Source organism: Hemicordylus capensis, chromosome 10, assembly GCF_027244095.1.
Source record: "Hemicordylus capensis ecotype Gifberg chromosome 10, rHemCap1.1.pri, whole genome shotgun sequence".
Classification (NCBI taxonomy): domain Eukaryota; kingdom Metazoa; phylum Chordata; class Lepidosauria; order Squamata; family Cordylidae; genus Hemicordylus; species Hemicordylus capensis.
Window position 1 is genome coordinate 18448487 of NC_069666.1, and position 16385 is coordinate 18464871.

At 47.4% G+C, this 16385-nt stretch overlaps 1 protein-coding gene across 1 annotated transcript in view; it reads right to left on the bottom strand.

The window, feature by feature from the left end:
- The window catches only part of LOC128334681 (uncharacterized), a 29771-nt gene extending 16407 nt beyond the window's left edge, over nucleotides 1-13364 (bottom strand). The window contains exons 1-3 of the mRNA XM_053271657.1: nucleotides 13241-13364; nucleotides 6136-9844; nucleotides 4540-4598 (exon numbers count right to left, since the gene is read on the bottom strand). Coding sequence (XP_053127632.1) covers nucleotides 4540-4598; nucleotides 6136-9834 — 3758 coding nt within the window. The 5' untranslated portion in view covers nucleotides 9835-9844; nucleotides 13241-13364. The remainder of the gene's footprint in view (nucleotides 1-4539; nucleotides 4599-6135; nucleotides 9845-13240) is intronic.
- Between the last annotated feature and the right edge of the window lie 3021 nt (nucleotides 13365-16385).

Here is a 16385-nt window from a genome sequence, read left to right on the forward strand (position 1 = left end):
TTTATGCAGTAATACCACCTCCACCCTGTTGATTTCCCCTCTGAAGTTTTTTCAAGTAGCCAAGGGGGAAGTTTTCCAGAACCTTTTCCACACCATTTCTGTGGAAAATTTTCCATTTTGGAAAGTTTTCTGACCTATTACTCTGAAATTCACACTAGCTTCCCTATAGAAAGTGGGGGGGGGGAGGTCTACCAGCCTCCATGTCTTTTGTTTGATCCATGAATCAACTCTTTCCAAAAGAGTTGAGGATATCTTCATGACCAACGCAATATGCATTTATGCCCATGATCTAACTTAGATACTGGTGGTGTTTTTGGTTAATCCATTCCTTGATCCAGGCCAGCTTTTGAATGGGGCTTTAGTTACTTCTATTTCAGTCCTGGTGTAGAGGCAGGGCTAACCAACAGCCAGCAGCAAGAGCACTGAAAGGAGGCGGGGCTAGCAGCCAGCAGCATGAGCACTGAAAAGCAGTCTGCACTTGCCTATCTGTTAATATCTATTTCATTAAACTATTAATATGCCTGATTCCACTCTACTGCCTTGTCCATGCATATAGCAATAGCAATAGCACTTACATTTATATACCACTTTATAGCCAAAGCTCTCTAAGCGGTTTACAATGATTTAGCATATTGCCCCCAACATTCTGGGTACTCATTTTACCGACCTCAGAAGGATGGAAGGCTGAGTCAACCTTGAGCCCCTGGTCAGGATCGAACTTGTAACCTTCTGGTTACAGGGCAGCAGTTTTACCACTGCGACACCAGGGGCTCTATCACAACTCTATCCCTCGGATTCTACAAGCAAGAAGTATGACTTTATTTTGAACAAACCAGCCAACCAACCAATTCTTCAAAATATATGTTATGTATTGTAGTAAGAGAGACCAAACAATGCTAAGTATGTTGAGGGGTGTGAGAAGAAAAGGGTTTGCCAACAAGCGACTTTTATAGAGGACATGCAACTATTTTGGGGACCAAATGACTTTTTTACATGTGTTGTGGTGGCCAAAGTTCTGGGGAACAGCTGGAACATTTTCTTTGCTCAGAACACTGTGCTCTCCTGTGCAGCTTCTCTTCCTCCATCTCTTCCCCCTGCAGGAATCCTACTGACCATCCATCTGATGGAGAAGCCAGAGTGGAGCTTCTGGAGGTTGTAGAACCACGTGATGCAGGAGCATAGATTGGTGGGCCCGTCAGGTGCAGCTTGCTTCCTCCATGTGGTGGCAGCAGTGAGAATTTAGCTAACTTTACTCCATTAGCAGAGTCAGACAGCAAAATCATGTGGCAGTACAGTAAAATAAAGTATGCCGTCAAGTCGGTTTCGACTCCTGGTGACCACAGAGCCCTGTGGTTATCTTTGGTAGAATACAGGAGGGGTTTATCATTGTAGGACCTCATTATTTGTGGAACCGCTATTCACAGTTCTGTGTATCCACAGGGTGTCTAAGTGACACCTGCTTCCAGTATACATGAAAGGGTTAAAGCCCATGTATCCGTGGTTCCTAGAGGGCTGGAAGTGACTGTAGAGGACACTTCTGCCCGCCATTTTGTCGGCAGGAACCCAGGAGGAGACAAGGAACCATTTTGTGGCTCATTTCTTTTTTTAAAAAAAATGGACTTTTCCCCATTTGAGGGGGGGCATTGCATCCTTTTGGGGGCATTCCTGGGCACATGGAGGCTCTTGGACATATGGAGACCCCACAGAGCATGCCAAAGTAAGGGGTGGGTGGGTTTTTTTTTGCGTTTTTTGCCATTTTCCCTGCAGCCTGGAACTTAACAACCCTCTCCCCATAGAAATAATGCCTCATTACTCGCAGTTCCATTACTCACAATAGTAAGGCAAGGAAGGGAACCCCCACAAGTAACGGGGTTCTCCTGTACCTTTTAAAAGAGATCTGCTGAAATGTCCATGTTATGCCAATAATACAAACAAGGACATCACTTCAGTGAATGGAAGAGGGTATGGGTTAAAAGGCCATCACTCTCCCTTAAACAGGATGGAAGTCTCTGTCAAAGACATGCAACACTGGTAGATGGGGCCAGAGTGCAATAGAAGAGCTTCCGCCTTGCATGCCGAAGGTTCCAGGTTCAATTCCTGGTGGCATCTCCAGGTAGGGCCGAGAGCGATTCCTGCCTGAAACCTTGGAGAGCTGCTGCCAGTCTGTGTAGGCGATACTCAGACTGACTCTGTATACGGCAACTTCCTATGATCCCGTCATGTCCCCTGCCAACTGAGCAAAGAGGCATCTTTTTAAAGTGGTGATTCTCTTTTATGTGGCGGGGAGAACAACCGGCCCTATCCATCCCCAACAGAGCATCCCTCCAGTGGCTGTTGCTTGTGTCTGTCTTAAGTTTCTTTTTTAGACTGTGAGCCCATTGGGAACTCCCAGGGAGCCATTTTATTTATTTATAGCTATGTAAACCGCTTGGGGAACTCTTGTTGAAAAGCAGTATATAAATATTTGTAATTGTCACGTCTTCAGGGATGGGGTTATAGCTCAAGAGGGCATGCAAGGCAGGTTCTCAAGACATCGGGACCTGCTCAAGGTCCCAGGTTCCATCCCTGGCAGCATCTCCAAGTAGGGAAGGGAGAGACTCCAGCCTGAAACTTTGGAGAGCCGCTGCCCGTCTGTGCAGACAATACTCAGCTAGATGGAGCAATGGTCTGACTCAGTATGAGGCAGCTTCCTGCGTTCCTGTTGGGAGGTATAGGTAAGCAATGCTTCCAGGGGTGCATAAGTCACTGGAACCAAACATGACTTTGTATGCAGGGGTAGAGGTAAATTGTCAGCATTTTAATAATTATTAAAAATATTACTGAAAGCAATTAGTTACCCAAAGCATGAGAAGGTAAGAGGGGGCTCTTGGCAACCTTTCCTCTTCCCTGTCCCCCACGTACTTTCAATGCTTGCAGAGAAATTCTGAAAGAGGGCTGACCCCCACCAAGTCCATGGGGCAAGGTGGCATTTTGCATCTCAGCTCAGGCACCACAATACTTTGGGCCACCCCTGGGGCCAGCAAAAGAGTCCCTGTGGGACAGATCCGACCTGTGGGCCTTATGCTGTGCAGGCCTGACACATGCCCAAGGCTAGAAGTACTCTTGACATAAAAAGTAAAGTTGTGCCCTTGAGTTGGTGTCGATTCCTGGCGGCCGCAGAGCCCTGTGGTTGTCTCTGGTAGAATACAGGAGGGGTTGACCATTGCCTCCTCCCATGCAGTATGAGATGATGCCTTTCAGCATCTTCCTATATCACTGCTGCCCAATATAGGTGTCTCCCATAGTCTGGGAAACATATCAGCGGATTTGAACCAGCAACCTCTGGCTTGCTAGGCAAGTCATTTTCCCACTGTACTATTAGCTGGCTACACTCTTGACATATGGTGGGCCTATCCCTTGGAGAAGAAAAAAGAGGCTGTTACTCCATTAGATCCCCCTTAGGAACATAGGAAGTTGCCATATGTCGAGCCACACCATTGGTCCATCTTGCTCAGTATTGTCTTCACAGACTGGCAGCAGCTTCTGCAAGGTTGCAGGCAGGAATCTCTCTCAGCCCTATCTTGGAGAAGCCAGGGAGGGAACATGAAACCTAGATGCTCTTCCCAGAGCAGCTTCATCCCGAGGGGAATATCTTGCAGTGCTCACACATCAAGTCTCCCATTCATATGCAACCAGGGTGCACCTTGCTTAGCTAAGTGGACAAGTCATGCTTGCTACCACAAGACCAGCTCTCCTCTCTGTTCTGGCAACATACCAAAATTATAGTTTGAAAAGGAATCTAGAACTGATAGCATATGATGGTTGCAACAAATTATCAAATGTGTAACAGGAGGCTCCTGGTTACCCTGACCATTCATGAATAGCTAAAATTAACACAGGGATATTCAATGGCTGCAAAAAATTTCTGTGAGGGAGAAGAAAAATTGAACAAATTCATGGACAAGTTGGAAGCACTTCATTAAATGCTCCATTTCCAAGACTACCATCCAAAGTTGTACTAAGCCAGCTGCATCATGGGACCAAGCTGGTCTTGAGGTAGCAAGCATGAATTGTCCCCTTTGCTAAGCAGAGTCCAGCCTGGTTTGCGTTTGAATGGGAGACTACATGTTTGAACACTGTAAGACCTTCCCATTTAGGGGATGGGGCTGCTCTGGGAAGAACACCTGCCTGCTTGCATGCAGAAGATTCCAAGTTCCCTCCTTGGCATCTCCAGATAGGGCTCCCACCTGCAACCTGGGAGAAGCCACTGCCAGTCTGTGTAGACAATACTGAGCTAGATGGATCAATGGTCTGACTCAGTATGAGGCAGCTTCCTAGGTTCTTATGACTGGCATTGTTAATGTTATGATAATGCGAATAAGCCCCACCTTTAAATGCGTGTTCAGTTAATAGGATTCATGTGGATTGCCTCACATTTATAGCTAGCATTGCAAATACTAAAAAAAAAAGATTAAATCTGTTCTTTTATAGATTTATAAAAGAACAGCCACATCTCCCTCTGGCAGAGAAGACTTGCATCTGATAGACTAGAGTACTTACGAGAAGCGGATAATGTTTATCTGAAGGAAGCTCCTATAGGTAGATAGCATCTTGTTTAGCTGGAAGACAGAGAGGTTTTATGGTTACAGGAATTATGTGCCTAGAAGAACATTTAAGACTGCCGAGGTCTGCAAATTGATCAGATGTGCCAGGGATTCTTGGACACCCAGTCTCGCTCTCCTCCTTCCTCCAACCAGAAGGGCAGAGCACCTCAGAACCTCACTTCCAGCCTCTGCTACATGGGAGCTGGCATTTTGGCTTGCATCCCCTGGAGCCAGACAGACTCCACTTGGAGTTCACGAGAAGGCATGGCTCTGATTAAGAGATGGACAAGGATGGCAGCTGCTCCACCATAGGTCCATAGTGATCACTGCAGAAACCAAAGGACAGGCTGTCACTACTTGCCCCACCACTGCTCCCCCTTGCCAGTCACACCCCTTGCACTGAAGTCAGATGCGTGCCAACGCAGGAGGTGTGGCCAGCACCATGGAAGCACATGGTCCTTCCCAGACAACACTTCGTTTGCCGGCTTGCTCCAAGCGAGGGAAGCAAGCCCTCTCTGGCTGGAAGGGAGAATGGGTGCAGAGCTGGTCTTGGGGTAGCAAGCATGAATTGTCCCCTTTGCTAAGCAAGGTCTGCCCTGCATTTGAACGGGAGACTTTATGGGTGAGCACTGCAAGATATTCCCCACAGGGAATTGGGCTGCTCTGGGAAGAGCATCTAGGTTCCATGTTCCCTCTCTGGCTTCTCCAAGATAGGGCTGAGAGAGATCCCTGCCTGCAACCTTGGAGAAGCTGCTGCTAGTCTGTGTAGGCCAGGGATTCTCAACGTTGGGTCCCCAGATGTTATTGGACTTCAACTCCCATAATCCCCAACCAAAGGCCACTGGGGCTGGTGATTGTGGGAGCTGAAGTCCAATAACATCAGGAGATGCAATGTTGAGAACCCTGGTGTAGACAATGATGAGCTAGATGGTCCAAGGGTATAACTCTGTATACGGCAGCTTCCTATGTTCCTAGATTGGATCATAAGAGATCATCCTTCATTGGCTAGACCTTAAGACACCCATTTCTCCTACTGCATCCTGATGTGAGTCAAATCAGCACACCAGGCAGCAACTTACATTTCAGAAACACTAAGCAACCCTTCAGATCAGGGTTCTCAATCTCAGGTCTCCAGATGTTGTCATCTGATTCCCATTCCCATCTTCCCCAGTCACAACGGCCTTGGGAGTTGGAGCCCAATAGCATCTGGGGACCTCAGTTTGAGAACCTGATCTAGATGTTATAGCCCTGGTCCAGTAGCCCCTTTTCTATGGGTTCACCCTGTAACACTTCAGGGATATTTAGAGACCAGCTGACAGACAGGCAGGGCATATTGCTCAATCACCGCTCAGCTGAGATCAGAACTCCTGCAATTTGGTCCCCCTTTAGGGGCATGCATGAAAAAACAGCTTCCACGCAGCTGCAGTAATATCTGGACTATACCCAACCCCAATCTTAAGATAGTCACAAGAACAGTTCATCCACAGGCATTATCTTCACGCTGAACGTGTAACAGAGCCATGGTGTTTTTGAACTAACAAGGAGTACTTACAGTGAGTTTCACTTCCTTCTCCACCTTCTTGTAGCTTTCAGAGGACTTGTTCCCCAAGGATTCTGTATAATCAATCCTGGTGAGACGAAACCGTAGAGGCAGCATCAGAATAGGTGATGGAGGCCTACTGGGAGTCGAATCCTCTCCCCCAGTGGACTGGCTCAGTGCTGAAGTCTTGAACTGAGATACTGGCCATTTGGAAGTGTGGCCATCTTCAGTTACAGTCCCTGGCGTCATACTGGCTAGCAGTACTGTGGTGTTGGTTCCCTTTGGCCTGGCCACCTTGGTGGAGAATCCAGCAGTCATGTTCTTGGCATCTGCTGATCCCACTGTACTAACCAAGACCTTTCTAGTCAGTTGCTGGGAAGTAGCTGGCAACTGAGCCGATGTACTCTGAGGTGGAGTGATGGACACCAAGATCTCTCTTGTATGACAAGCACCATTGCTACAAGCTGTTCTTATGGTAGACTTTGGTCCATCAGGAAAAGTCCTCCTTGTCGGCACCGGGACAGCAGTAGACGGCACCGGGACAGTCTCCAGCATAGTTATATGTGAGATATTGGAGTGAGCTTCAGGGGCCCATGAGGGTAGAAATGGTGTTCTGTAGGTTGTAGCAGCCACCGTTGAAGAGGTTGCAGCTTTCAGATCAGGCCTTGGTGCTTCTGAACTCAAGGTACTGGACAGCAGGTTGCTGGTATACACCCTCCACTCTTTTCTACTGATCAGGTCCTCTGTATACTTCATGTGTTTGTTGAATGTTGATTCAGGACTACCACTTCTAGCCGAGTCAACAAATGTAGGTCTCGTAGGTGCAGAGCCATGGCCTGGAGGGACTGACAGGCTTCCCGGCTCCGTTATGTTGGCAGGGACTGCTGTAGCATGCCAGGGTGTTGGAAGGGCAACCTTCCGTTCAGGGAGAGTCACACTGAAAAGCTCTCTTGCCATGCCGGTGGTGGAGTTTCCCATGACTAGCTCAGTATGTTCCATTCTGGCAGGGGGGGATCCCATGGGCTCGGTAATCCCTGCCAAGTCCAAGTACGAGCGAGATGGAAGGCCAGGGCTTCCTGCTGTCGCAGTGTCCACAGTAGTAGGGCGAACCATCTTTGGGGCAGACACTCTAGTTTGGAGCTCAAAGGATTCTTTGGACATCCGTGTGAGGCTGGCAAAAGAGGTGGGATCTGGAGGCGACCACATTGCTCCACTTCTTTGTCTAGGCCAGGGGAATTGCTCCTGTGCTGTGGGCTCTGCAGAAATCAAGCCAGAGGCCAGTTCTGTTGTTGGAGCCCCTCCTGCAGCTATAGATGGGAACTCAGAGGAGGATGTAGAGATCACTTGAGCATCTGCCCAAGTTTCTTCCTTCCTTGCAGGGTGCCCAGTCTCCATCAGCTCCCCATAACTAGCAGCATTTGTTATTGCTTCCAATGAACTAGCTTCTGATTTGCCAATAGATGTCCTATTGGTATAGAGAACGTTATACCCAAATGTGTCACTTCTGGGATAGATTGTGTGCAGTGGAGGGAGACTTGAAGCCTGGGCATCTAGCAAGTAGGGGCCAGGGCTGATTGTGCTACTTGCAACCGTGGTGTGTCTAGAAGCTTCATCAGGACCACGATGTTCCTCTTCTACAGAAGAGGCCTCATCCTTCAGGGCTTGCTTAGATCCCTCCACTTTGGGGATGCTTAGCATAGTCTCGGTTACCGAGGAATCCTTGGGCTCCTCAGTTGTGCTGTAGTATGAGAGTGTCACATCCAGAGAAGTAGAATCTGAGCTTGTGATCTGCTGTCTCGGTACAGAATGCTGGTGTTCGAGAAGTATGGGCTTTGTAAGTGTGCCAACAGCCACTGTATCAGGTTCAAGTGGTGTTGTGGTCAGAGAAAGACTCAAGTCTGGCATCCCAACTGCAGAGGAATGAGGAAGAAGCATAACCGTGCCTTCTGCCAGCTGGCTGCTATCAGTCATGTCAGTGGAAGACTTAGTTACAGGCAAACGAGTGCGACCAGAAAGCAACTGAGAAGTGGCATTTGTCCATTGAGAGCCCTGCATGGTAGACTTGGTCATGGAGGGCTGGATGGAAGAGCTCATCAGAGCAACTACAGGTGAGAGACCATGGCTAGGTGAGACTCCAGAATGAGCACGTGATCGCCTAGGACTCTCTGTGTAGTCCTCAAAGGAAGCATGGGCTCCAGCAGTTGCAGAAGGATTAGGAGACACTGCTGAGGGAACAGGCTCATGCTGGGATGACTTGTTGATGCTTCGGGGCTCCAGGAGCCAATGACTGGAAACTCCTCTGGTCTTTCCTGAGTTCGTGAAGTCTGCTAATGTTCCATCACGGAGCGTAACATGAACTGGAGGCTCAGAGGAGTGAGTAGATGCCTGCTGGATGGAAGGATGGGACAGAGTTTCAGGAAGAGCTGCTGTTGCAGAAGGCTTCTTGGTAGATCCAAGTTCCCAGCCAACAAATGCAGTCATCTGTTGGAAGAGGGTCTTTGGAGTTCTGTTAGCAGGCTGTGTAGGTGGTGAGCCAGTCAAAACGTTAGCAGGAGCATGTGGCTCAGACGTTCGAGAGAGACGGATGGCTACCACATTACCTGAGCTGAAGAATTTCATTCCCTCACCCGTTATACTAGGAGGAATTGTTCCCACAGGAGACCTCAGATCTGGATGACTAGTACCCAGCATCGTGGGACTTTCAGATTTTAAATATGTGGGTGGGCTGATAGAAGTGCCATAACCAAGAATGTCAGCCTGGGTGGGAGCAATAGGGCTTCCATCAGCATGTACAATACCATGACCTATTTGGGCTGAAGACAGCTGTGGTCCATGCAGATCCTCTGTGAGTCGTTCAGAAATGGATGGCTTTTCTGAAGTCAAGATGGTGGCAGAAGCAGGTTGGTCCAGAGTGGAAACTGTATTTGGAAAGGTTTCTTTGGCAAGTGTCATTTGATGCACGGTATGCAGAGCCAAGGGGAAGCAACTATGAATATCTGGAGAGGGTGATGCCTGGGAAAGTGTAGGAAGGGCATCCATAGTATTTGCTAGTTCTATTACTCTGGTTTCCACTGCTTGCAACACAAGAGAAGAAGCCGTCATGTTGATTTCAGATTGCTCAAATCCCTTCAAAGAAAGCTTAGGAGAAATACCTGTAGGTTCAGTGAATGCACCAGGTGAGGGGGAAGTTGCAAGGTTCAGACCTGTGGAGCTGTACTTGTTCTTCTGCAAGACAGGAGAATCAGTGCTGCTCGGAAGTCCTTGGTCATCAACCTTCGGCTCAAGGCTGCCAGAGACCTGGTTTAACTGATCTGTAGCGCCTACCAAGTTAGCCAATGTGTTTCTGGAGGACGGCTCTCCCCCTACAGAGTGCAACCCTGGATGGCCCTCTGCAGAGTGGCTTTGGGAATCTCGTTTAGCCCTAGGCCACCCATCTGTTGAGTTCTGGAGAGGCAAGGAGTCCGAAAATGTTGGTTGAGTGCCAGGTGGGGTCTGGTAAGATGCCATTGAATATCCTTCACCGTATGCAGCAGTGCTGGCCAGAAGAAGTGGGGTGATGAACAGGACCATTTGCCATGTCCATCTTCTAGCAACAGTTTCAGAGTCTGGCACGAGGCATGGAGATACTCTAGCTTGTTCTACCCTTCTGGAAGGAGCTTCTTTGCTATCTGGTGGTCCTGCCTGTTGGCTCATCATAGAAGAACCCATCATGGCCACTCAACTGAGTTGGGAGAGAGAGAGAGAAAAGTGTAAGACTTCTTATTGAACATCAATGAATTGTTAGTCCAGATTATCTCTTGGTGAATTTGGAGACCCATCTTCTACCTTCAGAGATATCACCCCCTTACTTCTGCAGAGGGAATAGATACAGAAGTCATTCACACAATCAGAAACTGAGTTCTACCCAGGTTTGAGAGCTGTGTGTACTCCCAATTTTTGGTTGTATGGAAGCAAGGTAAGAGGAGAACCTGGGCAGAAGTGATTGTGTGGAAACAAGGCAGGAGGAAAAGCTACCCAGGTTTTCCTCCTACCTTGCTTCCACAGAACCAAGAACTGGAAGCCCACACAGCTCCCTAACCCGGGTAGAACACAGTTTTTGACTGTGTGAATGACTTCACCTGCTACAGTACACCAGTTCTCCGAGGTCCTCTGCAGCCTCATCTGTATGGTTTCTGCTACCCCATTTCAACAGCGGGACAGGATGGTAGAAGTACTGCCACCCCTCCACCCTTCATTGTGCCCTACATGGTGGTTATCCTCCTTGGGAAGCCAGCATTCCACTAAGCCTCCATTCTTGCACAGCCCATCTAGAGAAGCTTCCCAGTAACCCTTCACCATAGTGTAGTGGTTAGAGTGTTGGATTAGAAGCAGGGAGATCCAAGTTCAAATCCTACTTCAGCCACGAAACTCACTGGGTAACTCTGGTCCAGCCACTTGTGTCTCAGCCTAACTTACCTCAGACAAACAACACCATGTGCACCACTCTGGGCTCCTTGGAGGAAGAGCAGGATAGTAAACGCAAAATTAAGTTTAAATAAATCAATACTTGACTCAACAGAGTTTGCTACTGGTGCAAAGCTAGCTTTCCGCTCAATGATCCCAGTTTTACAAAAGGAGTTGGAATTCCAATTTCAAATCTGTTCTACACCAGGCCTGCTCAACTTAGACCTCCCCCTACCCTGCCGCTGACTGTTTTTGGACTACAACTCCCATAATCCCCAGCTACAGTAGCCAATAGCCAGGTATTACAAGAGTTGTAGGCCAACATCTGCAGGAGGAGTGAAGAAGACCATGCCCTTTTGATTTCTTTGTAATGGTTTCCAACAACATGTACCCATCACTTTGTGGCGGCGAGGAACAGCAAAGAATATTCCATTCCCTCCATCCAGACTAGTCACGAGACATCAGAGTCCTTCAGTCCATCCTAACCCTCCACATGGACAGACAGAGACAGTGGTACTTAGAAGCAGCAAGCCAAGTCACCAGTAGGAGTGACAGCAAGTACAAATATGTGTCTGCCCACTCCTGCTCAATTACTAGAAGAAACCCGTGTTCACTGAAAGAGAGATTCCCAGATGTTAAGCACAACTCCCATCATCCCCAGTTGCACTGGCCTTTGGCTGGGGATGATAGGAGTTGTAGTCAACATCTGGAATCCCCGATACTGGGAACACTGCAGCTAAACCATACCAGGTACTGTGGGCAGGTTTTGGCATTTTGGCAAACGGTTTTGCAATATATAAACACCATAAATAGAAGTGTGGGGGCACAATTTGCTTTCTATAGTTGAAACCAGAGGTGGTTACTTAAGTGAACTTGAAGCCTGGAGAAAGAACTAACAACCTTATTGCTGATATCAGTAAAGTGCACAATTACCATCAACTGGGGAAAAGCAGATCAGGTATAAGAAATGGACCATGACTCAAAGTAGTCCCATTCAACTTAAAAGGAGAAGTTAAGCAATGCCAAACTTGTCCTTTTAATTCCACTCCGTTCCTTATTACTGTCTGTGACCAGCAACAAACAGAAATACACAAACAGAAATAATATTTTTAATTTCAATGGGACTACTCAGTCGTTTCCCTCATGTCAGCCACTGGTTTCAGAGAACAGGAGACCTCTGAACTCCCAACAAGTCAACTTCACAAGTTTTTGCATAACGAAGGCCATTTTGGAAAGACTGGTTCCTTATTTAAATTTTGATATTCCAAATCCAATACACCAGAGCAATTAAAATGACATATAAACACATAAACACTGCTTAGAAATGATAAGTTATTTTGTAGGCCATCTTTTATATTAACCGAGCCAATTGTTGTGGGGTGGGGTTTGTTTGTTTTTTGTAAATTGTGTATGTTGTATAGTATTGTTCCATTTCAAACAAAAACAATGAAGTGTTTAAAAAGGACAGTTGTAGGTAAGATTGGGGCAGCAAGGGGAGAGAACATTAGTTCTGGTTGCCTTTTTGTTACTGCTCCTTAGGAATTTGTTTCAAGGCAGTCTTAGCTTTGTTAAATGTATTCAGCATTTTTACCACCCCACCCCCTTCTATTGTATATTTTGTTTTGTGCATTTTCCTGAATAGAAGGATATTTTTAAAGTAAGTCACCCTTGGAGGAAAGGCAGTTATTATACACACTGCTATTCAACAAGTTCTCAAAAGTTTACACAACAAAAGATTTATTTTTTTAAGCCCAAAGGGGTGAACAATCCACAAAGAGAAACCAGCAACAGCCACTGGAAAGCATGCCATGGAGAAGGAAATAGGGATAATAGTTCACCACCAAATTCTTGGCTTGCAAAACCAACTAGTACCAAGTATACACAATAACACCCACTTTAAAAGAAGCTTCCTTAGACATATACACCACTCTGGGCTCCTTGGAGGAAGAGTGGGATATAAAATGTGCATTATTATTATTGTTGTTGTTGTTAACAACTGGTCCACACATTCACCCCATGGGAGTCAAAGCAAATATTTGTTTATTATTTGTTAAAGTTTTATACCCCCTTTCATTAAAATCATCTCAAGGTGGTTTACAAAACATTTAAATATACAGAACTATTAAAAACACTACAAAACAAGAATTCAATTGGAACTATTTAAAAAGCTACACAAAAAGAATTCAAATGGAATATAAAAATACAATCCTAATTTAAAAAATTTAGAAACCAGGTATACAATAACACCATAAGACACAAAGCTGCACAGACACACACAAAAACAACCACTCATTTAAAAGCTTGGGTAAAAAGCCAAGATTTTACTTGTTTCCTAAAAAAAAAATGTGATGGAAATAAGGAGAGACTCGAGAGTCCAGGAGAAATTCCTGATCCAGCACGCTAACCTCTACACCACACTGCCTTTTAGTAGCCTACTGATCCAGGCAAATCCTCTTAGAGTCCAAAGACTTGCCATTTAAGGTTCTCATCAGCACGCAGGAAACCGGCTAGCTCAACCCTGTGGAGATACTCGGCCAACCCAAGCTAAATGAACACGCAGCATTAACTCGCAATTAATGCGCAGTAGTAGGAGCGAGGTAAGCAGCTAAAGAAGCAGCCGCCGCCGCCTCCCACGTCCTCCAGCTGTTACCCCGGATGGTACCCCAGATCTCACCTCCGAGCGGCTGGCAGGCGCCCCACACACAGCAAAACAACAACACCCGCGTGCAGCCCCTCCAAGCCTCTTAATACATCTGCCCACCTTGGGGCGGGGACTGGAGAACTTCGTGCATTCCAGGGACCAATCAAAGTCTTGCCTTGCACCGGTAATTAGCACCTTTGCAAGAGATCCTCGTCATCTCCCCACCCCCGGCAAGTGATCCCAAAAGATCTCCGTCCGAGCAGGAGAGAGAAGGAAGGCGTCTCGCGCGAGCCCGCTTTTCCTGGTGGGGATGGTTCCCTGCTGTAGAGCAGGCTTAGTTCTGAGATGTCCTACCGAAGATGTCCTATGAAACAGACAGGGCTAAAGTTTTATAGTTCAGCTTGCCAGCTGTTGGACCGGCCCTCTGCAGCTCTGCCTTTAGCAGCAGAGGGGTTTGCAGCAAGCTCTCCCGGCAAGCTCCAGGAGTCTCAGGTGTGTTGCTAAATCTGTTGAAAACACAGCAGCAGAGCTGATCTGTCTTTCTGATCAATTGGCAACCTGAGTGCAATGGGGTGTACTCCTCATGCATGGGACTGGAGTGATGGAATACAGCCCTCACATAGGAAGCTGCCTTCTACTGAGTCAGACCATTGGTCCATCTAGCTTAGAATTGTCTACCAAGACTGGCAGCGGCTTCACCAAGGCAAAAGTCTCTCCCAGCCCTATCTTGGAGATGCCAGGGAGGGAACTTGGAACCGAGATGCTCTTCCCAGAGTGGCTCCAACCCTTGAGGGGAATGTCTTACAGTGCTCGCACATCAAGCCTCCCATTCAAATGCAAACCAGGGTGGGCCCTGCTGAGCAAAGGGGGCAATTCATGCTTGCTACCACCAGACCAGCTCTCCTGCTGATGAGAAATTGCTTTCAGCAGAAACTTCTCTGGAGTAACTGTAACTCACTCAGAATTGACTTCTTGAAAGCCTAATGCAGGGATTCTCAAGCTTGGAGGCCCAGATGTTCAACTACAACTCCCACTGCAATTGGGAATGATGGGATTTGTAGTCCAGCAACATCTGGAGACCCAAGTCGGAGAATACCTGGCCTAATACATGTGCTTGGCACATCATTTGCACGAAATAAATCATTCCTAAATCAACCAGTGGTGGGGAGGGGGCAGTCCCTCTCAGGCCAGTGTTGAGCAAACGGGATAAAGAAGATCTGTAAGAGGAAGAGCTGATCTGGTGATAGTAGGCGTGAATTGTCCCCTTTGCTAAGCAGGGTCCACCCTGGATTGCATTTGAATGGGAAACTACATGTTTGAGCAGTGGAAGATCTTCCCCTCAGGGGATGGGGCCACTCTGGGAAGAGCAGAAGAGCAAGTTCCCTCCCTGGCAGCATCTCCAGATAAGGCTGAGAAAGATTCCTGCCTGCAGCCTTGGAGAAGCCGCTGCCAGTCTGTGTAGACAATGCTGAGCGAGATGGACCAAGGGTTTGATTTGGTAGAAGGCAGCTTCCTATGTTTCTGTGAAGCATAGCCAAGAGGAGGAAAAAGCAGACCTGGGCCTGCATCTTGTGTGACATTCACACAAAAATAGGTCACCACACTGGCCCATTATAAAAAAATCTAAAGCGACATCTAGTAAATGCCTTTATGAGAACCAAGCAACTCCGTTTGGTCCCTCACACTAAATGGAACAGAGCAGGGTTTATGCTAATGTACAGCTGGACACGACCAGCCACCTAACGGAGCAGCAAGGGAATGACTTGACTAGCAAGCCAGAGGTTGCTGGTTCGAATCCCCGCTGGTCTGTTTCCCAGACTATGGGAAAGACCTATATTGGGCAGCAGTGATATAGGAAGGTGCTGAAGGGCATCATCTCACACTGCGTGGGAGGAGGCAATGGTTAACCCCTCCTGTATTCTACCAAAGACAACCACAGCGCTCTGTGGGCGCCAGGAGTCGACACCTACCTAACAGCACACTTTGCCTTGACAACTGGACACATTTTGTGAAGTTGGACATATGGGGGGCGGGGGTATTAATACGGAACAGAGTTGTAGAAACAGATGTGGGGAAAGTATCTCAGTCCTCAGCTAGACTTTGGGAAGGAAGGAATATTGCGCGCATCCTCAAGGCACCTTTCCCCCCTTTTCTTCTCTTACTTCCGTATCCTTCCTTCCCTTCTCCACCTCTTTCTCTGTTCACCCCCATTTTCCCTCTGTTATGTCCCCCCCCCATTTTAAAAAGGTTTGGGAGTTGCTCACAGATTGGGGATGGGGAGGCACTGCACCAACTTCTAGTGCAGCTCTAATGGGAGCAGCTTAAGATAAATCCTGGGACAGAGAAACTACTAGGAACATAGGAAGCTGCCATATACTGAGTTAGAGAACCTTGGTCCATCTAGCTCAGTATTGTCTACCCAGACCGGCAGAGGCTTCTCCAAGGTTGCAAAGAGGAGTCTCTCTCAGCCCTATCTTGGAGATGCTGCCAGGGAGGGAACTTGGACCCTAGATGCTCTTCCCAAAGCAGCTCCATCCCAAAATGGAAGGTTGAACCGGATCTATTTAAAGGATCCTCCTCAGTTAAGCAGCTAAGGAAAACAATTTATGGAGAGATTCTAGAAGTGGGTTTCTTAAAACCTGATTTAGAACGTAAACGCTACAAACAACGCACTTCACAGTACTTGTTGCAACCTGATCACCCTATCGCTCTCTTTAAAGAGAAAAAAGTCCCTTTCCATTTATGGGAAACAAGGTGGTGCTTATACCACCAAGTACTACCACTTAATGCGGCTAAGCCATGGCTCCCAGAGGACCAGCAAGAGTGCCCTAAAATCACCTGCAAACAGAAAGCTAGTGAGCTAGGCAAAACATTCAGGGAAACCCATTCACATTTCTTAAAAGAGTGTGTGGTAGCCAAAAGAGTGTGGCAGGGAGTAAGCAAGCTGTTAGAGTGGCCTGATTTGGAAAAACAGACATGGGAAGAACTAACCTCGGGTTTGAGCGAAAGAACCTCCTTCGGAGGTCCCAGAAAGAAACCTTCAAGGAAACGGGACGGAACAGGTGCCCTCACACTAGGAAATTGGAACGTTCCCCTCCTCGTAATCAGGTTAGTAAACTTGTATGTCATTTATGCAATGCTCATGCATAGGAATAGGGAGGGAAGACGCGACCAAGAG